We start from the raw sequence: 24,812 nt of genomic DNA, 5'->3' as shown, positions 1-24,812 counted from the left end.
CTCAAGGGACCGAGAGGTGGACTGCTGGGTCTCCTCCCCCTGCCACAGAGGGATCCCTGCATTAACTTTGGGTTTGTTTCGAAGGCCATCCTGACCCTGCACCTGACCCAGCTGCTAGCTCAGCCCAACATTGCAACCCCAATGTCTGGAGTTGGGGACTTCTGAATGTACTTTTACCTCCAACGTCTGGTGATGTTTCTGCAGGCACAGGAAGGTCCCAACCCTCCCAAAGCTAGACTTAGAGGCCATATGTCAAACACACAAATGATGCCTAATGTCACAGATGTGGAAGAAAAGCACTGCAAAACTCATCATTCATTCATTGCATCAATGTCTTTGTTCGCCCCAGTCCAACATTTGCTTTGGCCAGGACTGAATGAGCACTGCTGAGTGGGTCTGGAAGGTACTGGCCAGTCTTTCTAGAGGTGTCCAGAGGTGGCAGATACCTGGGTTCTATAGAATAGAGCTGCCCAGGATTATTCACATCCTCTGGGCTGCTGGACACGACCTAGGAGCAGGAAAGGGACCCCAAGTCTCCTTTTGCGCCCCCTGGTGGCTACTTGATGCACTGCACCCTCCAGAAAGTATGGGGTGCTGGGTCATCTCTCTTCTGCCTGCTCCATTTATTCCTTCTCTTTGCTGAGGGCTAAGCAACTCCAACTACTTCAGATCCTGGCTTTTCACTGCCAGCCACATCTTCTATGAGCACTGAATTTAGCAGATCCAAACCGGCACATGCATCATGGCGAAACAGACAGCAGAGAGAACTCGGGTGCATGGTGCTTGCCTTTGCACAAAAAACTGCCACAGCACACGGACGGACACCATCCACAGGAACCTTTATCTCCAGGAGGTTGAGTCCTGCCTGCCCTCCTCTGCATTGGGAGGTACTGGGAGACAGTGGGAGATACTGGGGGGATTGGAGGACGCTGGGTGTGTTTGTAGGGGCTGTCACTACAATCCAGTGGTCAAAGTATGAAAATCCTTTATTGTTGAGTGAAGGCAGTGTTGAGGGGGCAGAAAACCCTGGGATGCAACGTAGGTAACTTAGGGGCCCGGCCAAAGCAGCGTGAAGGTCCCTTTGCCACAGCGGAAGTCAGGCTCAGCCTGCTCAGGACTCTGCTCCACTGAAAGGAGGCGCCGCTTCCCACGTTGGCTCAGAGTGATACAGTCAGAAACAAGCACAGTTAGTGGGCGGCCCTGCCTGGGAAACATGGTCAGAGGAAGGCATGGTCAGGGGATCACACGGGGTAACAGAGGAGGGCACAATTGGGAGACAATGAGGGAACATAATTGAGGAGCTCAGTTGGGGGGCTTAGTTATGGGTGGGGACATGGTTAGGGAAAGGATAAGGCCCAGGTGGAGACACTGGGTCAGGGGAGACGAGGTTAGTTCAGCAGCAGGGGAAGGGAATATGTGGGGGTGGAACAAGAAGCTGACAGGACGTTAGAGAGAGGCTCACCCCTGGCAGTGTGCTGCCAGAACGCCCACCAATTCGCCCACACGGTTGTCCTTGGGGGGCCGGGCACGGTGTAGACACACTACGAGGTCATCATGTCCCTTTGAATGCAGCACCACTAACTGGTCTTGCCCACTCGTCACACTCAGTCCAGTCACCTATGGTGTGAACCAGGTAAGGGGTAAGTGCCCACCTCTGGGTGCCTGCCCTGTCCCAGTCTGAAATGTAGAGATTCTCCTCAAGGAGATTCTACCAAGAAGAATTCTACCAGGAGAGACTTTGCCAGGAGAGATTTTACCCTGGAGACATTTTACCCTGGAGAGATTCTACCAAGAGAGATTATGCCACAAAGATTCTATCAGGAGACATTATGCCACAAGAAATTCTGCAATAGAGAGATTCTACCATGAAGAAGTTTTAATAGGAGAGATTATGCCATAGGGAGATTTTTATCATAAAGTGATTCTATGGGGTCCGGAGAGATAGCACAGCGGCGTTTGCCTTGCAAGCAGCCGATCCAGGACCAAAGGTGGTTGGTTTGAATCCCGGTGTCCCATATGGTCCCCCGTGCCTGCCAGGAGCTATTTCTGAGCAGACAGCCAGGAGTAACCCCTGAGCACCGCCAGTGTGGCCCAAAAAACAAAACCAAAAAAACCAAAAAAAAATAATAATAAAGTGATTCTACGGGTTGGAGAGATGGCACGGAGGTAGGCTGTTTGCCTTGCATGCAGAGAGATGGTGGTTCCAGGCTGGAGAGATAGCACAGTGGCATTTGCCTTGCAAGCAGCCGATCCAGGACCTAAGGTGGATGGTTCGAATTTCGATGTCCTATATGTATATGGTCCCCTGTGTCTGCCAGGAATTATTTCTGAGCAGATAGCCAGGAATAACCCCTGAGCACTGCCAGGTGTGGCCCAAAAAACAAAATAAATAAATAAATAAATAAAAACAAAACCAAAATGAAAGATGGTGGTTCGAATCCCGACATCCCATATGGTCCCCCAAGCCTGCCAGGAGCAATTTCTGAGTGTAGAGCCAGGAGTAATCCCTGAGCGAGGCCAGGTGTGACCCAAAAACCGAAAAACAAACAAAAAAATAAAGAGCTTCTACCAGGAGCTAATCTAACACTGAGAGATTCTACCAAGAGAGATTCTACCACAGAGTTTCTACTGGGAAAAATCCTTCCAGGAGAGATTCTACCATCAAGATTCTTCCAGGGGCCCGGAGAGATAGCACAGCGGTGTTAGCCTTGCAAGCAGCCGATCTAGAACCTAAGGTGGTTGGTTTGAATCCCGGTGTCCCATATGGTCCTCCGTGCCTGCCAGGAGCTATTTCTGAGCAGACAGCCAGGAGTATCCCTTGAGCACCACCAGGTGTGACCCAAAAACCAAAAAAAAAAAAAAAAAAGATTCTTCCAGGGGGCCTGAGAGATAGTATGGAGGTAAGGCGTTTGCCTTACATGCAGAAGGATGGTGGTTTGAATTCTGGCATCCAATATGGTCCCCTGAGCCTGCCAGAAGCAATTTCTGAGCATAGAGCCAGGAGTAACCCTGAGCACTGCCAGGTGTGACCCAAAAACAAAAAATAAAACAAAACCCAAACAAAACAAAAAAAGATTCTTTTAGGACCAGAGTGATAGCAGAGCGGTAGGGCATTTGCCTTGCATGTGGCCAACCCAGGACGGGTCCCGGTTTGATTACCAGCATCCCATATGGTCCCCTGAGCCTGCCAGGAGCAATTTCTGAGTGCAAAGCCAGGAGTAACTCCTGAGCAAAACAAAACAAAAGATTCTTCCAGGAGAGATTCTACCATGGAGATTCTGTCAGGAGAGTTTATACTATGGAGCTTCTGCAAGAAAATATTCTACCAAGAGAGATTCTACCATGGAAATTCTGCCAGGATAGATTCTACCAGAAGAGATTATGCACAGAGAGATTCTGTCATGGAGATATTCTACCACATCAAGACTCTGATATGGAGAGATTCTACCAGGAGAAATTATGCCACAGAGAGATTCTATCATGGAGAGATTCTCCCAGGAGAAAATCTACCACTGAAAGATTATGCTCGGAGAGATTCTACCAGGAATTATTCTCCCAGGAGAGATTCTCCCAGGAGAGATTATGCCATGAAGAAATTCTATCACAGAGAGATTCTTCCAGGAGAGAATCTAACACTGAGATTCTGCCAGAAAAGATTCAATCACTGAGAGGTTCTTTCAGGAGAGATTCTACCATGGAGAGATCTATTATGGAAATTCTACCAGGAAATATTCTATGGAGAGATTATACCAGAAGAGACTCTGCCCCAGGATCTCAGTACCCCAGACTCAGTGGCCCAGGATCTTAGTGCCCCAGTATCACAGTGTCCCTGAACTCAGTGCCCCAGGACCCCCTCTGATGCATCCCCTTTTCTGTGGGCACACCCTGTGCTGGGCCTGGTGCAAGTACCAGGAGCAGAGGCTGGCTAGTGGAGTGTGAAAGTGTGTGTTGGGACTCTGGGACTGGGGGTGTGGGCACCAGTTATGCTTTCAGGATGGTGCTGGGACTCAGGGGCTCACCATATCCAGGGGCAGTGCCCGCATCACACGGTACTGCCGGCCTGGCTCCAGCTTGTACAAGTGCCGGTCTGTGAGCAGGAGTGCCCGGTCCCGGCGCTTGCTGAAGCGGTTCACCTGCAGGATAGTTGTTCTAGAGTCACTGTAGGGATAGAGGTACCCTGGTGGGAGAGGCTGGCACTACCTTCCCTGGGTCCTTCTCTTCCAGCTGATTGCAGGAGTTTGGGAGCATCTGTGATGTCCCTGAACTATTGTTGCCCCCTGCCTCCATCCAGCCCTGTCTCTCTCTGGCCTCTGTCCCCACCCTAGTCTCTGACCCCATCCATCCCTGTCTCCCCACCCCTGGCCCTGGCCCCTCACTTTGCGCACGTGGCAGGAGAAGAGAACTGTGGTGAAGCCATCTTTGTCCCTCAGGCTCTTCAGCTTCTGAGCGAACAGGCCCGAGTTTGTGGGGTTGTCCGTGGCCTGTGAACAAAAGGGCCTACTGGCTGCCACAGAGTCCCCAGCACCTAGGGACAAGTCAATGCCCTCTATGGCTGATGCCCACCATCCTGTTGTTTCCAGGCCCCATGCCATGATGTGCCTGAATCATCCCCAGGCCTGGGGGAGTGTCTACTTCTGGACAACTGGACACATCTCTCACAGGGCTGTGAGAGACTGCACTCCAAGAGTGTCAGGGGAATGATGGGAATGTCTGACTAAGAACTGGGGAATCATTCTGAGAACTGAGGGGCTATACTAAGAGCAGCTGTGTGCCAGAAGGGTGAACATTCCTGGGAACATGAGGACTCCACCTGCAGTTTGGGATCTTAGACACCCGTGGGGGCTTAGGGGTGCTGGTGAGGCCTGGCCCATTGCAGCCTACATGAAGATCCTGAAACTCTGGAGGAAGGAGAGAGCAGGGCAGGGTCTACAGACAGACAGACAGACAGACAGACAGACAGACAGATCGAGAAGGCAGCTGAAGCTGGCACTCACTGAGGACAGGTAGTCCTGGGTCCAGGCCCGCCCGCAGCCCCAGTCCTGCCGCAGTCCCTGCAGGGCACCCAGTGCAGCCACCTTGGCTTTGATCTGGGCCACATCAGAAGGGGGAATGTTCTTTATCAGCTGCTGAGCTCGCCACCTGGACAAGGCAAGGGGGTCCATCAAGGCGTGGCAGTGCAGGTTTGGACCCTCCCAGCCTTCCTTTCCCACCACTCAGCCCTGGAGTCTCTCCTTGGACAGTTCCTGCTGCTCAGACTCAGTGTCCACTTCCCCTCTGCAGACCTGAACCCTGATGTGGCCCTGGGCAACACTAAGTACTCTAGGTCTCCCATGCTGCCTGCGGGCTCATGTGTCGTTGTATCCCTGGTGTGAAGTGCAGCCCGGATACCTGCAGAACAGCGCTTGGCAGGTGTCTTGGAAAGGCTGAAGCACAGCAGGGGGCAGGGGCCACACCATGTTTCGGCCATAGAGTGGGGGCCGCCGTACAGCCTGGAACTGCCGCTGCAGCTCAGCCAGGTAGGAGTGTACCTTGTGCCTCCGGAAGCAGCGCATGATGGTATAGATGGCCCGGAGCCGCCGGCAGCGCCACCGGGCCAGGGTGCCCCGCCATGCCTGGGAAGAAGAGGCCAAGGTGAGCTTGAACCGGACCCCATCAGGCCCCTTTCTCCCTACTCTCCTGAAAGCATTGGCTTCTTTCTCCAGGTCCTTTTCCAGTCCAGCCCGAAGTTGTTGTACTCAGGGCTGCTAAGCTGAGCCCTGGCTGGAGGTGAGATCCTGGCTATGTACATGGCCCTGTGGCATATGCCCACCTTTAAGCTGCTATTCCAGGGCCATGCAGGAGTTCAGTGGGAAGTCACATGCCTTGCACAAAAGTGCAATCAGCGAGTTCAATTCTCAGCACCCCCAAACTCTACCAAAAGTGATCCCCATCCAGATCAAGGATAATTCCTGAACACCGCCAGGTGTAGCTCCCAAACAAGTAGTTAAGCTCTGATGACTGCCTTGTGTCCCCTGTGAGAGGAGGCAGGTGGAGGCAGGCTTGTACCTGTAAGCACAGCTGACTTGGTTTTTTTTGTTTTTGTTTTTGTTTTTAGTTTTTGGGTCACACCCGGTGGTGCTCAGGGGTTACTCCTGGCTGTCTGCTCAGAAATAGCTCCTGGCAGGCACGGGGGACCATATGGGACACCGGGATTCGAACCAACCACCTTTGGTCCTGGGTCGGCTGCTTGCAAGGCAAACACCACTGTGTTATCTCTCTGGGCCCAGCTGACTTGGTTTAATCTGACTTTTAGAAGGGCTGAGAAGGATGGGCTCCCTGGGAATAGCAAATCTGGAGATGCAGGCCCGGAGAGATAGCACAGCGGTGTTAGCCTTGCAAGCAGCCGATCCAGGACCTAATGTGGTTGGTTCGAATCCCGGTGTCCCATATGGTTCCCCCGTGCCTGCCAGGAGCTATTTCTGAGCAGACAGCCAGAAGTAACCTCTGAGCACCGCCGGATGTGGCCCAAAAACAAAACAAAACAAAAAAAAGTTTACATACAAATTTGGAGATGCAGCCCCAGGGCCACTCCCACTGGAAGGTGACAGGGCCTGGGCTCTGTGGTGATTCAGCAACAAAGCATGAACCACTTGAGGTCATGAAATTGTGACAGTCTCCAAAAGGACCTCAGTTTGTTGGTTTATTTGGGGGGCCAGATCCACAATCACTCCTGGCTGGAAGTGTGTGGTTGCTTCCAGCAGTCCTGGGGAACATGCTGTGTTGGGGCTCAAACCTAGGCCCCTCACACTGAAGCATGTGCTTCAGCCCTTTGAAAATTTCCCCTACCCCCAAACAGCAACCAGACACCTTCATACTGACCTCCCCCCACCAACATCCCTCTCCATCCCTACGCAGCCTGGCTCTGCCCCCATACTCCAGCCCTGACAACACCCCTATGACCCCACCCACCCCTACAACCAGGCCACACACTCTGACCACGCCTCTCTACAATCCGGGGTGGGGGGGGCCCTCAGACCTCCAGGCCGAGCCTTGGTCCTGTAGTACGGCCACGCCCCCAACACTGCCCAGCAACGCCCAAACTGCACCCGGCCACGCCTCCTCACCTTCTGCAGCAGCAGCACAATAATGGGGATGAGGCGGGTGCGGCTCTGCTCCAGAGTGACCAGTGTCCGTGGAGAACGGATGAAGAGTTTGGTGTGTCCAAAGGCCACATCGCCCTGCAACCCATGCTGCTCCAGGAGGGCGCCCACGGCTGCCTTGTCGGAGCCCAGCAGGTGGTTGGGCCACGTGTACTCACATGTCATCTTGTACCTGTTCCCACACGACCCACAAAGGGCATGAACTCGGGGAGCCCCGAGAGGCCCGTCTCCCTCTTCCCTGATCCAGTCGAATCCACACTGGGTTGGAGTCCTGGCCAGCTCTGTTCGCACGCGCACACACACACACACACACACACACCACACCACCACCCCAGCCTTGCCTGTGCCTCGGCCTGAACCACCTCCTGGCCCATGGGACATGATCTCAGGGTTGTCAGGGTCCCTCTAGGGCAGCATGGGCTATACCTGAGCAGGAAGCGGGAGTAAGGCTGCCGGGAGGCAAAGCCCGCCCTGCGCACTCTCACATTCTCCAGTAGCCCCAGGTATGTGACCTGGTGGCAGCAGTGGCCCTCATCCAACTTCCCAGCCTCCTTGTCCTCGTTGGGCTTGATACAGCGGACATAGAAGGGCTCCTAATGGGGACGAAGAGGGACAGTGTCAAGCCGGTCCCTGTCCAGGCCCAGAGCACTGGGAAGAGGAGAGCTGGTTACTGCCTCTATTCTTAGAAGGGGATGGAAAAATGACCCCAGCAGTGAAAGCAGAGCATGGGGCAGTAGAAGGGGCCCCAGTTGACTTAGCAGAACAGGCTGGAGCCAGTTTGCCTCAGCTGCAGTGCTCTAACCCTAAGCCTGTCTCCCGCTCCCCAGAAAACCAGGCTCCCCTTGGCACCCACCTCTAGGTCAGGATTCTGAGCTCTCCTGTATAGTCAGTGGTACTCTGACCTCCATGCACCAGCTTCTGGCTCCCTCCTGCTACAACCTTCAAGCTCCAAGCAGGGAGCTCTAGGCCCTCACCAGTTCAGTCCCCACACTCGGGCCCAGGTGGCCATGTGGTGTCCCTGGTGTCCCTGCCACAACCAGGGTGTCTGATGGTGGACTGGGCTCGACAGCTCTGGAAGGACTTGACAATCATGGGCCTTACCTTGGAAGCCAGGTTGTCCACCAGGGCCACCATGGAGTTCCTGAAGAGTGTGCCTGCCGTCAAGGGCCGCTTGGTCACCTCCGTGATGTCCTGCTGCCCATCTGGCCACATGGCCCGCAGGATAGGGTCCTTGCTGTGGACACAGGCACTCTACCCAGCTTCCCTGGCTTAGCCCTTCCAAGCTTTTAGGCCTTTGTGCAGAGCCATTATGTGGACTCAGAACCAAGCACACGGCAGATGGTCCAATTATCTCCCCTCCCTTCTATAGTCACCCCACACCGGTACAGTGAATGCCCTTACCTGTTGTACAGGAGCCGCTTAAAGTCCTGAAAGAGGGAGTCTCTGTTCTTGTCGATGAAGCCATCCACTGAGTACCTAGGGGCAAAGGGCCTTTGTGGGTGTCTGGAAGCCCTGTCCATCTGTCTCTGCCCCCTGCATACCTAACATCTGATCTCTACCACACATCACTGCTTCCTGGGTAGAACATGGGTCCCGAAGGCCAGTCACTCACTGCTTATCCCATGGCTCCAACATGCATGCTATATAGCCTATGACAGGTCACAGGAGCTTCTCACCCCCATTACATCACATGCCCAGCACAGAGCCCACTGAGCTTCCATAAATTATGCTGGTCATTGCATGACTCCTGACAAGGGCTGGTATTTATCTGTGAGCTGATGATACCAGCTCCCTTGCCTTGATCCTCTCTAGAAAGCCCAGCTCCAAAACCTCCTGACAGGCTCAGGCCAGGTGCCAGGATGGCTCCACTGCTCTCCCACCTTTACCCAAGCATGATCCGGGCTACTTTACTGCTGGCCTAAGGGCCTCCTGTGTGGGGCCAGAGAGATAGCATGGAGGTAAGGCGTTTGCCTTTCATGCAGAAGGTCAGTGGTTAGAATCCCAGCATCCCATATGGTCCCCCGAGCCTGACAGGAGTGATTTCTGAGCGTAGATTCAGGAGTGACTCCTGAGCACTGCTGGGTGTGACCCAAAAAACCCAAAACAAAAAACCAAGGACTTCCGCTGGGAGCATCAGAACTAGAGTGTTGGGCCAGAGCTATAGGATGGCAGGGAGGCTGTATGCCATACACCTGGCCGACCCGGGTTGATAAAACCAGTACTGGGTTGATAACCCAGTACCTCTAGGAGTGATTGCTGAGATCAGGATCAGGAACAACACCTAAGCAGCAATGGGTGTGGCCCCAAAATATCAAAAAGAAACAATCAAAAACCGGGCACAGAATGATAGCACAGTGGTAGGGCATTCGCCTTACATGTGGCTGACCTGGGACATATCAGGGTTTGATTCCCCAGCATCCATATGGTCCCCCAAGCCTGCCAGAAGCAATTTCTGAGCACAGAGCCAGAAGTAATTCCTGAGCACTGCCGGGGAGGGAGGGAGGGAGGAAGGGAGGTAGGGAGAGAGGGAGGAAGGGAGGTAGGGAGAGAGGGAGGAAGGGAGGGAGGGAGGGAAGGATAGAGGAAGGGAGGTAGGGAGGGAGGAAGAAAGGAAGGAAGGAAGGAAGGAAAGAAGGAAGAAGGAAGGAAAGAAGAAGGATGGAAGGAAGGAAAGAGAAAGAAGGAAGGAAGGAAAAAGGAAGGATGGAAGGAAGGAAGGAAAGAAGGAAGGAAAGAAAAAGAAAACTAAGTGTCGGGCCAGAGCCATATAGCACAGTGGGGAGAGCACTTGCCATGGACCCAGCAAACCCAGGTTTGATCCCTGGCATTCCATGGGGTTCCCTGAGCACCATTAGATACGATTCCTCAGTGCAGAGCCAGGAGTAACTCCTGAGTACTTCAGGGTGTGATCAACCTCCCCCAAAAAAACTGTGGGGAGGGGGAAGGGTACAGAGAGCTAGTACAGCTGGTAGAAGCCATGCCTTACATGCAACTGACCCCAGGTCGGAGTCCTGGTCCCACCTATGGTGCTCCAAGGCCGCCTAGAGGTGATCCCTGAGCTAGGCACCCACATAAAAGAGGAAGGGGAAGGAGAGAAAGATCTTGCACAACCTGGCAGGGCTGTTGGGGCGGGGGCCTTACGTGACGTCCCCAGCATAGTGCTTGATCCGGAAGTCGCGGCCAAACTCCATAGTCTTGTCTGTGGGGCAGAGCTGTGGGGGGTGGTCAGGCCGTCAAGGCCAGCAGACGTGAGCAGGGTGGGTGGGCAGTGGGGCCCACCCTCTCTGCCAAGCAGGTCATGGGCACACCTGGCGGCTGCTGTAGTGTGGGTGGTGGCGATGGTGCGTATCCAGCGTCTGCAGGAAGAGGCGGTCGGTGACGGTGCCTGCGGTGTAGCAGGCCTCCTCCAGCACGGCTAGGATGCCCCGGTGTGGACGCTCCACCAGTTCCACAATGGCTGCGTTGTTGAAATACTCCACCTGGGACAGAGCCAGGGCAGCCAATGTTGCCTCGCTGCCCAGCCACCCAGCTGCCAGATGCGAGTTCCTCCCCAATCATACCTCTCCCTGACACCCTCCTCCCCAAGCACACTCCTCCTGCTGCTCGCTCCTCTCCACAGGAGCATGCTCACCGTCTGCCAGGCGATGCCCTCCCGCTCGTACTCCTCCTGCTCCTGCTTCAATATGAGCTGGATGAAGAGCTGCTGTAGCTTCTCATTGCAGTAGTTGATGCAGAGCTGCTCGAAGCTGCGGGTCATCACCACTGAGCTCACTGAGGGTGCTGTCTTACTGATGGCCCTGTCCCAGCCCCCCACCTCACTGTGTCCCCCTGCCTCACTCTGCCTCACTTTGCCACACCCACTGCTCCCACCTCTGACTCACACATTTTTGGTTTTTTGGTGGGGGTTTTTTTTTTTTGGTTTTTGGTTTTTGGGCCACACCTGGCAGTGCTCAGGGGTTACTCCTGGCTCTGTGCTCAGAAATTGCTCTTGGTAGGCTCAAGGGACCATATGGGATGATGGAATTGAACCCGGGTTCATCCCGAGTTGGCCACATATAAGGCCAACACCCTACCGCTGTGCCTAATTTTTGTTTTTTGTTTGATTTTGTTCTGACTCACATTTTTGTGAGATTTGTTTTGGGGGCCACACTTTGTGATGTTTAGGGAATCAGTCCTGGTGGGACTTAGGGGACCAGAATCGACCCAACATGGGTGGAATGTGGGATGGCTGTGTGCGAGGCAAAACTGTAGTATTGTTTTTTTTTGGGGGGGCCACACCCGGCGGTGCTCAGGGGTTACTCCTGGCTGTCTGCTCAGACATAGCTCCTGGCAGGCACGGGGGACCATATGGGACACCGGGATTCGAACCAACCACCTTTGGTTCTGGATCGGCTGCTTGCAAGGCAAACACCGCTGTGCTATCTCTCCGGGCCCAAAACTGTAGTATTGTTTCACTCCAACCCCTCTCAAGAGTAGAGCAGAAAGTTGACTTGTTTGTTTGTCTGGTTTTGGGGCCACCCCTGACAATGCTCAGGGGTTATTCCTGACTCTGCATTTAGGAATGCTCAGAGGACCTTCAGTGATGCTGGGATGAAATCCGGGTTGGCTATGTGCAAGGCAAGCACCCTCCCCACTGTGCTATTGCTCTGGTCTCAGATTAGGGATTTGATTAAAGAGACATGAGCCCAGGATTTTGCTTTCCTGGCACTTCCCAGGGAAATGTGTTAGTGGAGAGAGAGCCTGTGCCTCCCCCATCTGTTCTCCTTAGTGAGGGTGGGGGATGTGCCTAGTCACCCACCTGTTGACAGGGAGCACCTCAAAGCCGTAGATGTCCAGCACACCAATCACTGTGTCCTTCCCATCACGTCTGGGGTCCCGGTCTCGAGTCTCCATGACACTGTTGATCCGGCCCACCACCCACTCAAAGAGTCGTTGATAGATGGCCTGAGAGGATGCCAGGACCTTGCTACTTGGAATTGCTTATGGCCTTTCTGCCTCCAGGAAGGCTCTGGGTACCCCCTCAACCCATATCTCCTATACCCAAATAACCTTGGCACAGGCATCACGGGCATAGCTAGCCTCTGCTGATGTGTGGCCCTTTTCGATGAGCTCCCGACCTCCTGAGGCCACCGTGCGCGACAGCAAGCAACGTAACACCATGTCCCGGGGCGTGGCGGTCAGTTCGGCTATATGGTCCACCAGCTCCTCATCCACCACTGCTGTATGCTCCTGCTCTGGTCCATCATCTGATACGTCCACAAATTCGATATTTCCCTGGAGAAGGGGAGGCATGAAGAGACAGGCTGAGGAAGGGAAGGCTGGCACGGGTGAGCAGAGATGCCCCAGACACAGCCAAGAGAAGGACCCATGGCCTCCCATGGCACCTGTCTGCAGCCAGATATGCGGCTCAGAGTCATTCAGAGACAGCAGTCACAGGGAGGTGCCAGGGCTCCACAGAGGAGCTGGGCAGCAGCTGGGCAGGATGCAGAGGCGAGTGAATGGAGAAGCCCCACGGGGCTTACCAGGTGCAGAATGGTGGCCAGGATCCGGTGCACTGAGCCCACCTCCTCTGCACTGAAGCCAATCACCTTCATAGCCTCTGTCACTGTCTGCTGGTGGCTCCTCTCATCCGTGTCCAAGGGCTGGGCGAGAAGGAACTCAGCACACCGGTGCCAGGCTGGGCCCCATTCCTCTGTACCCCCACACTGATTCCTCACACAAGCCCGAGTGCATAGGGGCCCCAGAAGCCTCTTTCCTGCACTGGGGCTGTGGGATTTGTGAAGGCTCCAGTAGGTTCACTCTGAGACCAGTCTCCTACACTGAGCCCCACCCCTCAAGCCCTAAATTTAGCCCCTCCTCTACGCTAATCCCCACCCCGTTTACCCTGAGCCCCGCCCACCCCTTTCACTGAGCCGCATTTACTGAGACCCATTTACTCTGAACTCTGCCTCATTTTTGCTGAGCCTGCTCCTTTTTGTTTATACGTTTGTTTGATTTTTTTGGGTCACACCTGGCGGCGCTCAGGGGTTACTCCTGGCTCTGCGCTCAGAAATCACTCCTCGCAGGCTCCAGGGACCATATGGGATGCTGGGATTTGAACCACCACCGATCTTGGGTCGAAAGCATGCAAGGCAAATGCCCTACCACTGTACTATCTCTCTGGCTCCTGAGCCTGTGCCTTACTCTAAGCCCCCAACCCCTGCTCAGGTTGAGCCCCACCTCTTGCATTAAGCCCAGTTCATTCTGATCTCCCTATTTATGCTGAGCCCCGTCCTATTTACACTGAGCCTCACCCCTTACTCTGAGTCCTGCCCCAGCTCTCACTGAGCTCCATCCCCCTGCCCTGCCCTGTTCCCTGGGCCTCCACCCTGTCCCCCTCTTACACTGAGCCCCGCTCCCTGGCGGGTGAAGTTATACAGTGCGGGGTTCCTCTCCAGGTGCAACAATCTTAGCTCCTCGTCCTCGCACCCTCGCAGCACCTGGGAGAAGGCAGTGTTCTCAGTCAGGGCCCCTGACTGTGGAAAGACATCCCCAACCCTCCATCCAGCCCTGGAGCCTACCTGGTAGAAGGCGTGGAAATTCCTCTCCCCCACATGCTGCTTGAGGACCCGAGACTGAGGGGAGAAGCATGTGAAAGGGCAGATGAAGGGGGTTGCTGTCTAGGCCACTCACCCCCACCCATGAAGGTGTTGCTGCCTGCTGGACCAAGCCCACTGCCCACCTTCTCCAGCAGGTAGCTGTGGATGTGGCCGCCCACCGGGTCTCCTTTGAAGTCAAAATTGATGTCCATGTACTTGCCAAACCGGCTCGAGTTGTGGTTGCGGTTGGTACGTGCATTGCCGAAGGCCTCCAGCACACATGTGGACTTGAGCAGCACCTCCTTGACCCTGGTCAATGAGGGGGTCGTCAACTTTTCTGGAGATGTAGCCCGTTTTGCCCTCTCTACAAGAAAACCTGTGTCAACATGGCCTCCCACCCTGCTGCCCCTGCACACTGGGGATGGGGGTGCTTCCTTCAGGGATGCTGGGGAATGGTGCTCTCACACCACCATGTGAGGTGTGAGCTGCTGGGAGTTGGTGTGAGGAGAGAGCTGGTGGTGAGCTGGTACTAGGCATGAGCTGGGTGAAGTGTGAGCCGGTGTGAGGCATGAACTGACATAAGCTGGAATCAGGAGTAAATTGGATGAGGTGTAAATTGGTGTAAGTGCTAAGTTCAGGAAGCCACACAAGCAGCGGAGTGTCCCTATCTTCCCAGAAGGAGGCTGCCCTCAGCTCACATTGCTTCATTCCTGAACCCCACTTCCTCCCAGCCCCCATAAGGCCCCATGTGTAGGACAAATTTCCAGACTCTTGGAAATTTACACCCTAGCAACCCTCCTGCTATCTGGGGCTTTGTATCCATTTCCATCAGGACCGCATGAGAAATTTGTGGGAGTCATAAATGAATCTCCTTTTCTGTCCTGTTACAGGCCCCAGGCTAGGCCCCTGGATTAGAAGCTTGTGGAGTGTTCTGGGGAGGTTTGGGCCACACCTAGCAGTACCAGAGACTATTCTGGGCTCAGTGTTCAGGGGACTTATGTTGTGCAGGGGTCAGGCCCTTCTGCATGTGAAGCCTGTTTGGCTGTCAGAGCCATCCAGAGTCTGCATTCTCCGTATGTGTGCCCACATATATGCATGTGTGTGTGTTTGTGTACTTGTGGGGAGTTGCTCAGAATCTTCTCTGCGACAGGCCTCAAGCTGTGGCCGACCCTGCTGTCTTGTGGGTGGAGGTTCTGGACTCACCTCTCTACCTCATTCCTCTGGCTGGGGTTGGTGACTGCGGCGATGTACTGCATAATGTGCTTGCTGGCCTCCGTCTTACCTGCCCCGCTCTCTCCTGGGAGAGAAAGACAAGTTCATTGACACTGCAGTGGCCTGTGTCCCACCCTCTGGCCCTCTATTGAGAAGTACCTGAGATGACAATGCAGGTGTCCCTAGACCTCTGCTTCATGGCCTTGTACGCAGCATTGGCTACAGCATAGAGATGGGGTGGCCGCTCATAGAGCTCTCGGCCCTGGTACTTGGCAATGGCCTCAGCTCCATACAGGGGCAACTCCTGGTAGGGGTTTACAGACACCAGCACTTCGCCAATGTAGGTGTAGATCTGGCCCTTCTCGAACCTGTGGTGAGAGCTAGGCTTCAGCAATCAGTCAGAATGCAGCCAGGCTCTGCATCCAGGGACCTCCATAAGGTTGAGAATAGAGAAGGGGGCAAAACCTGGCCCCAGTCTCCCAGGAGGCCAGTGGGGCCTATTGGGCCATGATACCCAGTCCAGTGCAGTGTAGTATTGGGGCCTAGGTATCACAGAACCCCAACCTCACTTTGTGGAAGCGGGAGGCTTTGGCCTGAAGCCACAATGGATGAGGCCAAGCCTGTAAACTGGGGCTGAGGTGCAAGGTGGAAGAAAGAGGATTGGCAGGGGTGTGGAAGGAGGAGATAGGACTGGTGGTGGGGGGAGAAGAGAAGGCTGGCAGGGGTGTGGGTGAGGAGAAGGCTGGTAGGTAGAGGAGAGCATGGCTATTTCCGGAGTGTCTAGGAGGGAACCAGAGGCAGGATGGGGCTCCACCCAGCCACACCCAGACTGAGGGCTGCTGCAGCCCGGCTCCCCACCCATCACTTCTGGCCCACACCCAGTCTCAGTAGGGACCCTGGGCTAGGCCCTTTCTGGACCCTTCTGCTCTGGGTGGGCACTGCCGGAAGCTCTCTTGATACTTGGGTGTTTTGCTCAGTGACCCTCTGGTTCCTTTTCCAGCACCTGCCTCTGCCCTGGTGCTAGGCGTTCTTTCTTCTACAGCCCCAACTCTGCCCACTGCCATGCCTTGCTCCCTACCTTGGCCAAATGCCTGTGGACCCCATGCCACAGATGGCCATGGGGCCGCTGTTCTGACCAGAGCTAAATAAAACCATTCTACACTCTGGGCCTCAAATAGAACAGAGACTGTTTCCTGCTCCAATCTCCCTCCACCCTGCAGTTTGCTTGCTCCCTGAACCCTGACCCTGATCCCTCCCCCTGGCCCCTGCAGGGGCCTCAGTTTTCCCTGCCTGTCCAAGGTGGACACAGCTCCCAGGGACTCCCTCACTGCTCCTTTAATCTCTGCTCTTTACCCCACTCTATTAGAACAAAGAATCATGAGTAAGCTCAGAGAGTATCACCCTGACTTGACCTCCCAGAGCCCCTGGGGACCTGGCCGGCATCCTTAAGACTCACCCACACGCAAATGGACACTCGCCCCCTCCCATCCTGGAGCCTCGCCCTGATGGGGGTGGGGCAGGAACACTGTCCACCATCCTGGCACCCCAGAGAGTGGAACCCATTCCATAGTGCATGCCCTTCACTGAGGGTTACGCAGAACAGATCCATCTTGGGTAGATACAGGGCCCACCCCAGAGTGATCACGGCAGGGCCTCGGTCTACCTGGCTCTCAGATTCTTCATGAAGGCTTCCAGGGTCACTTGCTCCAAAAGCACAAAGTCAGGCTGGCCACACTCGGGCCCCTCGTCGGCCTCCATGGTGTGGGCACTGAGGAATGCAGCTTCTCTGCACCTCCTTATGGGCTGAAACAGGAAGTGGGTTCAGCTGGGAGCAGCGCCTTCCCCTCAGATTGTGCTCCTCCTGGGGCTCTGACTCTGCAGCTTCCTGGTCCCACCACAAGCGAGGGAGGGCGTTGCTTCGTGGCTAAACTGTCGAGGTATCACCAAGGCATGGCAGGATGTTCTGAGGCTGCTCCTAGCCTCCTTGGATGCTCTAGGCCACTCTCACCCCAAGCCATGGATGCAGGAGCGGCCCAGCCTGGTCAGATGCAAAGGTGATTGGGCTGCAGTGATAATGCAGGCTGATGGTATTTGCTTTGCTTGTGACTGACCTGAGTTCAGTCCCCAACACCGTATAGGAGTCCCCAAGTCTGAGTAAGAGATGACTCAGCCTTGAGCAACTGTGCAGCAGTTGGTAAGATAATGGTTTATTTTTTCAGTCAAATGCTCACTGAGCTATACCCCCTTGTCTTTTGTTTTATGGCCACACCTGGATGTGCTCAGGGGGTTTACTCCTGGCTCTGCGCTCAGAAATCGCTCCTGGCAGGCCCCGAGGAACATATGGAAAGTTTAGGATTGAACCCAGATTTGTCCTGGGTTGGCTGCATGCAAGGCAAACACCCTGCCGCTGTGCTATCTCTCCAGCCCCAAAGTAATGATTCTGAGCCACTCATCCTTCACTGGGTTTTCGGAGAGGCGTATTGGACTGTGATGCAGTTGGAAGGTGCCAGGCTGGGGAGGTAGTGTTAACCCCAGTCACACCTGAGCAGCACCAATTATTCCTGGGCCCCTGAGTAACAGCAAGGGAGATTCCACACAAACAGGCTAAGCGAGAGGTCTGGAGATAGGACCAGACAACAGGGAAGGCACTTTCCTTGCACAAGGTTGACTTGGGTTTGATCCCCAGCCTCCCATAGAGCCCCTGTCCCCTGAGCACCAGCAGGAGTAAAGTAATTATTGCATACAGCATAGTGTGTCCCCAAAACCCAAAAACAAACAAACAAAAAGACCACAAGGAGCCAGAATCATAGCAGAAAAGGTGTGGCCCTTTTTATACATGCAGCCTGTTTGGTTGGATCTTTGACACCACACAGGGTCCCTGGAGTCCTGCCGGGAGGGTTTTCTGAGTGCAGGTCCAGTAGTCAGCTCAGCACTGTTAGATGTGACCCAAGATCCCCCCCGAATAAAAGAAGTGAAGCAAATACCTGAGAAAAGGCGGGAGAGGGGGGCATTTGCCTTGCATGCAGCTGACCCATGTTCCATCCCCAGCATCCCATAAGGTCACCCAAACCTGTCAGGAATAACACTGAGCACTACCTGGTGTGGCCCCAAAATCAAACCGAAACAAAGACCTGAGAATGGACCCAGACCTGCAGTGGGAAGTACCTGACTGGTATAGTCAGGCCAGCATTAGAGCCTTTAGGAGGCTCCGGAGAGAATTTGGAACCTCCTATCTGGGGCAGGGCTGGTATCATCTAGGGCTCTTGGCACCCACCTAGGTCATTTCATCCTCCTGGGCCCTCTCAAATTTTTCCATCCTTCTGCATCCCAGCTTGTGGGCTAGTGTTTTGTTTTGATTCCTGTTATCAAGGGAACATGTAGTCATTGATGGTAGGTGCACTCTACACTCATCGCAGTCCTGTCCCCTTTGCTCTGCTCACCTCTTCCTTCCTCCCGGCCTCCCCAAAGCTTGCTAACAGGAATTTCGTAATTCAGCATTGTTGGCTCTGGACAAACTCTCTTGACCCATCTCGTCTCTCTCCCTTCCAGCCTTGTGCTACCACCTCTCCTGGCCTTGACTTATTTCACTTAACCTGGTTTTCCCCAGTTCATCCACACTGCTGTCCATTCTGATGTCAGACTTTGACTGGAGAAATTACAGGGGACTACAGCTACTCTAGTTCAAATAACAGCACCAGGAGTAGCAGCTAAAAACAGCAGAGCACCTGGTTGTGTGTCTGTACTATGTAGGTATGGCATATGTACCATGGTTCCTCCAGTCACCCATTGCTGGGTATCTGGGTGGAGTCTGCATTTTGGCTATTGAGCCAAGTGCTGTGCATAGACTTTCTCAGAGGAATGGCTTGGTTTGGGGAGTCTTCTCCCAAAGAAATGGAAGCTCCATTCTGACTCTTTGGAGACATCTCAGTACCTTGTCCCAACATCCTGCTACTGTGAACAAAACTCATTTTTTTTTCATCAGCACTGGCTTGTAACCCATCCCCCCATTCTTCCTGTGTAACTTGATCTTACCTGCAAGACCCATTCCTGAGGGGTCTTGCTACCTGTAACTTTACCTGCTAGACCCTTCCATTCCTTGGGAGGGGTCTTGGAAGGTTATAAAAAGGTTTTGCTTAAGGGGCAAAAGGGGATTAAGGACTTTGCCAGCATGGAGAGGTAACAAGAGGAGACATGGCTGGAAAAGGCTAGGACGCAGGGCAAGCTAAGGATAGCATGCGTAAATGGTTAAGATAGACCACACATGTGGTGGATAGGGCATGAATAAAGCTGATACTTCCTGAAGCCTGCTTGTGAGATTTCTACCTGCTGCTCTCCTGGGCCCAGATACCCACCTGCTGAAGGGGGTTGCAGAGCCATGTGGCCTGGGATGGCAGAGAAAGGTCCCTCCATCACCATCCACCACTATCAAAGCCCATCCTAAGGGCTGTAACTCTACATTGGCTGTTCATCTTTCTGTGCTGTGTCATTCTTCTGGCTGTGAGAGATGATAGCTCACTGGTTTAGACTTTCTTGGGTGCAGGGGACAGTCTTAGGGCACCAAAGTCAGGAATCATGCTACAGGCGGCAAGGCAGCAGCATGACCCTAGCATGCTCTTGCTCTCTTCTCTCATACGGGGAAGTTTCTGCCCACTGCCTGTCCTGTGGGCGGGGTACTTTTGCTGGGCTTTCCAGATCAGCACTGCAAACTGGGGGAGTCCTGAAAATCTTTTGCTTCCCCTCTAGAGGGTCCCATCCTGAGTGTTAAAAGTAGCAGCTGCAGGAAGCAGGCAATCCCACTGTGGAAGGTGAGCTAGAAATGTGTGCTCGAGTGTCAGCACTTTCACCGGAGAGGGGGTTCCCAGTTAAAATGTCAGGACTTTTCTCCCCTGCCCCTGGTCCAAGTGTCAGAGCCACACACACACTGATATGACATCACATGGCCAAGTCTTCCACACCCCAGCGTGGGATACAGTGACCAGTTCATATGGGGAAGCCCCTGCATGCTGATTTGACATCACATGGCCAAGTCTTCCACACCCCAGCGTGGGATAGTGATCACATAGTTGATGAAATTACTCCTGGGGCCAGAGATATAGCAAAGTGGTAGGGAGTTTGCCTTGCATGTAGCCGATGCAGGACAGTGCTTCAAATCCCAGCATCCCATATAGTCCCCTGAGGCAGCTAGGAGCGATTTCTGAGGGCAAAGCCAGGAGTAACCCGAGTGCCACTGGGTGTGACCCAAAAACAAAACAAAACAAATTACTCCTGGCAGAATCTGGGAATAACCCAGATGCCCAACAAATGAGCTGCTAAAGAAACTGTGGTATATATACACAATAGAATACTATGCAGCTGTCAGGAAAAGTGAAGTCAGGAAATTTTTCTATACACAGATGGACATGGAATAGAAACTATTATGCTGAGTGAATGCGTCAGAGGGATATACAGAATAGTCTTATTTATGTGCGGGGGGGGGGGAGTTTTAAGGAAAATAGAGATGAGCTTTGAAAGGACCAGCCATATGAAGTGTACCACAAAGATTGGTTAGTTCAGTTAGAGAAATAATTACACCAACTATCGTAATAATGGTAGTGAAATAGAATGCTTGGGGCCGGGCGGTGGCGCTAGAGGTAAGGTGCCTGCCTTGCCTGCACTAGCCTTGGACGAACCTCGGTTCGATTTCCCGGCGTCCCATATGGTCCCCCAAGCCAGGAGCGACTTCTGAGCAAATAGCCAGGAGTAACCCCTGAGCGTTACTGGGTGTGGCCCAAAAACAAAAAAAACGAAATAGAATGCTTGTCTTTAAGACAGGGGAGGGGTGAGTGGGGGGGTGGGGGAGGCGAGATAGATGGGTGGCATTGGTGGTGGGAAGGTTGCAAAGGTGAAGAGGGGTGTACTTTATATTTTGTTTTGATTTCTGGCCCCACCCAGCAGCACTGAGTTTCTCCTGGCAGGTTTGGGGACCTATGGGATGCCAGGAATTGAACATGGGTCCATCCCAGGTTGGCCATGTGCAAGGCAAATGCCCTATTGCTGTGCTATCATTTTGGTTCCAGGGGTGTACTTTATTATGAGACTCCACAGGTTTGTACTTTGCTGCAGATCAGGGTTGGGGCAGCCCGAGGCCTTCTCCCACCTCTGCCCCACCTGTCCACGAGGCTCCACCCCTAGGAGATACTCCTTTGTGTTGCTGCATGCCAGTTTCCTGGCAGGCGCAGCCAATCTGGGCCACTGACATTCTGGACAACCTTCAGCAGAAAAGCTAGACTATAGTGCATAGCAGATTGTCAAGTTTTTATTTCTGTTTTCCGGCCACACTCAGCAGTGCGCAAGAATCACTCCTGGCAATGCTGGGGATGCTGGGGACTGAACCCAAGCCAGCTGTGCCCAAGGCAAATGCCCTCCCTTGTGGCTGTGTCTCTAAGGACAGGACCATGAAGAATACACACACTGTGCTTCCCCTAATGCTAACCCTGTCTTCTTCCCTAAACACAAAAGGACACACCCTGTTTTAATCCCTTCACACTCTACCTGATTGCCTAACACAGAGCCCAAATCCTACTCTCTCCTAATATAAATATCCACTTCTACCTATAATAGAGTTCACCAGCCACAGTATGCTAAGGCCCTTTCCACTCTGGGTACCAGCAGCTGAGGTCCCAGGCTTAGGAGCCAGTCTGTGACATGCTATTGAAGGCAACAAGGGACAGGAAGTGCCATCACCCTACAAGGCCCCAAGACAAGAGGCACAGAGCAGCAGCGGGGTCCTCTGTGACCGAGAAGTACAATTTCTGCACCCAGGTCAGTGACCTGGGGGAAGAAAGAGGAAATGATACCAACTGAAGAAATCACAAAGATTTCATCGTGGGCCTGCCCTATCACCCCACCTGGCTCTCAGAGAAGATGAAGGCCACCAGGATCCCCAACAGTTGTCAGATCCTGGGTGTGCGCCAGGGAGGGCAGCAGCTGCCTTGTGTCCTGACCCAGAACATTCTCCATCAGAAATGGCCCTGAGCACTGATGGCTGCCCCTCCTCCTGCCCCAGAGAACACAGGCTGGACTGAGACAGAGAATATGCTTTATTGGGGTGTGGTTCAGCTAGAGGGCATGCTCTGCCTGGCTCCATTCCAAGCAACACACACCAACACTTATGATAATGTGACTATTTTGTTGTTTCTCCTCTAGAGGGGCTGCTGCTCTGGAGGAGGGCAATCCTGTGCCAGGGTCTGGCACCAGCCTCGTCCAAATGACATAGCCCAGGCTCAAGAAACCCGTGATCTGATCCTGGATCCTGCTTCATGTCAGCTCCGAGACCAAGGCTCAAAGGATCTGGGCTCTCTTCCACACCTGCCCTGGGCACCCACGTGCACAATCATGGCTCTTGGTTGTGTAGGAAAATCTGTGGGGGAGAAAAAAAGAGAAATGAGAAAACTGGTAACAGGGTGGAGGTCCAGCTGCTGCTACCAGATGGGATGGGACAACACTAGCTCCCTGTGGCAGATAGTAAATCATAAACATGCAAAGACATTTACTACAAAGGCTTCATGAGCCTGAAAAACGAGTCTTTATGGGACCCAACCAACTAACCTGAGGGACTGGGATGGGTACACATTGTGCAGGGTAGGAAGCCCTAGTCTGCCTGGGGACAGGCCAGGATGGTGCCACTAGTGTTGAGCCTTTTTCTGGAGAGACTTGGTAGGTGACACAGAAGCTACTGATTCGTCAGAGCGACTTTTTCCTGCACTCACCACTCAAGAGTCCGCAGCTGGTCTCAGCCTCCTTTAGTTCTGGCATCCTGGCATTGATGCTGACACTCTGAGAATGGTGATGTTGTCACGTGCTGTGGTGGAGACATGGAGTGGTCAAGAACTGTCCATGTCCTGGTTTCTAGCTGGGCATCCCTGGACACTTTCAAATTCAGGCTCCCCATCTTTGCAGGATGTAAGATCCCTTCTTGGGACTTACGAAAATTCAGAGTGAAAAATAAAACAAACAAAAAACCCCAATCCTTGGTACTGGAGCTCAGTGTCAAGGAATTCCCCAGGTTAAACATGGCTTGATTAGAAGCTACAGAGCCTTGTCCAAAGCCCGCCAGGATCAATTCTGAGCACAGAGCCAGGTGTGGCCCCAAAATCAAAACAATCAAAAACAACTCTCGGGGACCAAATGAGATTTGAACCCGGGCATGCTGTTGTCCTATTGCTCTGGCCCGTGGTCCACCTCCTAACTTTGACCCAATTTCACGAGACCTCCAGGTCAGGGCTCCTTAGTCCCCCTCCTCAGGCCTCTAGTGTTGTCGCCTTCAAGCTTCAACATTACTGATTCCCAGTAGCCTCGAACATAACACGCCAGTCCCAAACACTTTCTGATAAGACTTAAATATTCTATAATCTGTAAAGCCCCAACAAGACAGTCACTCCTCCAAATGTGCATAAAAACTAATTTTCAAGTGTCATCGTCCCAGAGATGTTCATAGAACTGGAGTACAGGCTCTGTATGCAGGAGACCCATGCAGAAAGAAAGAAAGAAAGAGAGAAAGAAAGAAAGAAAGAAAGAAAGAAAGAAAGAAAGAAAGAAAGAAAGAAAGAGAGAAAGAAAGAAGGGCCAGAGAGATAGCAAAGCGGTGTTTGCAGACGATCCAGGACCTAGTCACATATGGTCCCCTGTGACTGCCAGGAGCTATTTCTGAGCAGATAGCCAGGAGTAACCCCTGAGCACCGCCGGGTGTGGGGCCCCCCAAAAAATAGGGGCTGGAGAGGTAAGGCATCTGTCGTGCAAGCGCTAGCCTAGGACAGACCGAGATTCGAACCCCCAGTGTCCCATATGGTCCCCCCAAGCCAGGGGCGATTTCTGAGTGCATAGGCTAGAGTAACCTCTGAGTATCAAATAGGTGTGGCCCAAAAAACAAAACAAAACAAAGAAACAAAAAAAGTAAGTACTTAAATTAAGCCAAACGTGGGCCAATAGTGAATCTCACCAGATCACCTACCAAAGAGAGTAAGCAATTGTCTGAAATTTCTATAACCTTGCCCTGGAGGTATCAGGGCAAGGCCTCAAACCGTTCCATTTTGTTCTAGCAAGCGCTGTAGGAATGCGCAGGGTCACGCCAGACCCAGGCACGCTGGAGGCTTGCAGGGCCCTGGAGTTGGGACAGAAGGTGATTGGACAGTGGAGCACAGGCAGCTATCGAGACACCAACCCTGATAATTCCTACAGTAGACCTTCCGCCCGAGGCCTGCCCATGAACAGGTCCATGAGGGAGGGTGCAGGCAATCCGGTTCAATCCAGAGCTAGCTCCACTAGAAGTGAGCCCCAACACTGCTGGATGTGACTCAAGAAAGGAAAGAAGAAAAAAAAAAAACCCAGTCAAAGTAGAATTACACGAAAACATAAACTTAGTGAGTGGGCACATGGCCCAGAGAGCTACGTGGATGGGGGTGGTTGACAGCATACCCAGCAGTACCCAGGAATCACTCCTAGCGTTAGAGGAATTGAACCCAGACTGGCCACGTGCAGAGCAAGCACCTTGCCGGTTGAACTATCACTCAGTCCCCGTCGGGCTGGCATTTGCCTGAGAGAGGCACAGAAAGATCCCCTGAGCACCACAGGGAGCACCCAAGGCCAGAGCAAAGCCCCCAAGCAGACACCTCGGAGGGGCCCCCACCCATATCCATTTCCTCACCTTCATTTTTCGTTTTGGACACACATGGTGGTGCTCAGGTGTTTGGGGGGGCCCTCTGGGGTGCTGGGGATGTGGTGGCCCTGGTGGGCCTTATGCAAGGGCCCGGCCCCTTCCCACCGTGTTCCTGATGCACCCAACAATCCAGCAGTCATGTCGGCCCGTTGAGGTTGTTTTACGCGCTGTAACAGTGGCCGAAACCAG

At 53.5% G+C, this 24,812-nt stretch overlaps 2 protein-coding genes and 1 non-coding gene across 3 annotated transcripts in view; 1 reads left to right on the top strand and 2 right to left on the bottom strand.

Moving 5' to 3' along the window:
- Positions 1 to 24,812, top strand: part of LOC126031397 (peptidyl-prolyl cis-trans isomerase A) — a 135,203-nt gene that overhangs the window by 39,036 nt on the left and 71,355 nt on the right. The gene's annotated exons all lie outside the window — the stretch shown is intronic.
- On the bottom strand, positions 1,048 to 16,687 carry MYO1G (myosin IG). The gene is made up of 22 exons (XM_049789627.1): positions 16,593 to 16,687; positions 15,089 to 15,297; positions 14,921 to 15,014; positions 13,861 to 14,026; positions 13,700 to 13,753; positions 13,523 to 13,618; positions 12,662 to 12,781; positions 12,189 to 12,413; positions 11,938 to 12,083; positions 10,771 to 10,885; positions 10,448 to 10,618; positions 10,281 to 10,351; positions 8,541 to 8,615; positions 8,241 to 8,373; positions 7,566 to 7,732; positions 7,104 to 7,311; positions 5,389 to 5,612; positions 4,995 to 5,139; positions 4,377 to 4,481; positions 4,020 to 4,133; positions 1,463 to 1,617; positions 1,048 to 1,204 (listed from the first exon to the last, which is right to left on the bottom strand). Exons 1-22 carry the CDS (start codon positions 16,685 to 16,687, stop codon positions 1,048 to 1,050), a joined length of 3,045 nt encoding a protein of 1,014 aa, XP_049645584.1.
- Positions 23,933 to 24,064, bottom strand: LOC126031894 (small nucleolar RNA SNORA9). Its single transcript, XR_007503701.1, has one exon. It is a non-coding gene; the product is annotated as a small nucleolar RNA SNORA9 (small nucleolar RNA).

This window comes from Suncus etruscus, chromosome 15, assembly GCF_024139225.1.
Source record: "Suncus etruscus isolate mSunEtr1 chromosome 15, mSunEtr1.pri.cur, whole genome shotgun sequence".
Lineage (NCBI taxonomy): Eukaryota > Metazoa > Chordata > Mammalia > Eulipotyphla > Soricidae > Suncus > Suncus etruscus.
This window is presented reverse-complemented; position numbering and strand designations above follow the sequence as displayed.

Excerpts from the sequence above, each read along its gene's own strand:
- MYO1G (XM_049789627.1), bottom strand. The coding sequence starts at position 16,687 with ATGGAGGCCGACGAGGGGCCCGAGTGTGGCCAGCCTGACTTTGTGCTT. Across the intron at positions 12,782-13,522 it reads GCCAGGGAGCGGGGCTCAGT|CCCTTGGACACGGATGAGAG; the intron begins GTAAGAGGGGGA and ends CTTCTCGCCCAG. Across the intron at positions 8,616-10,280 it reads CACTATGCTGGGGACGTCAC|GTACTCAGTGGATGGCTTCA; the intron begins GTAAGGCCCCCG and ends CTTTGCCCCTAG.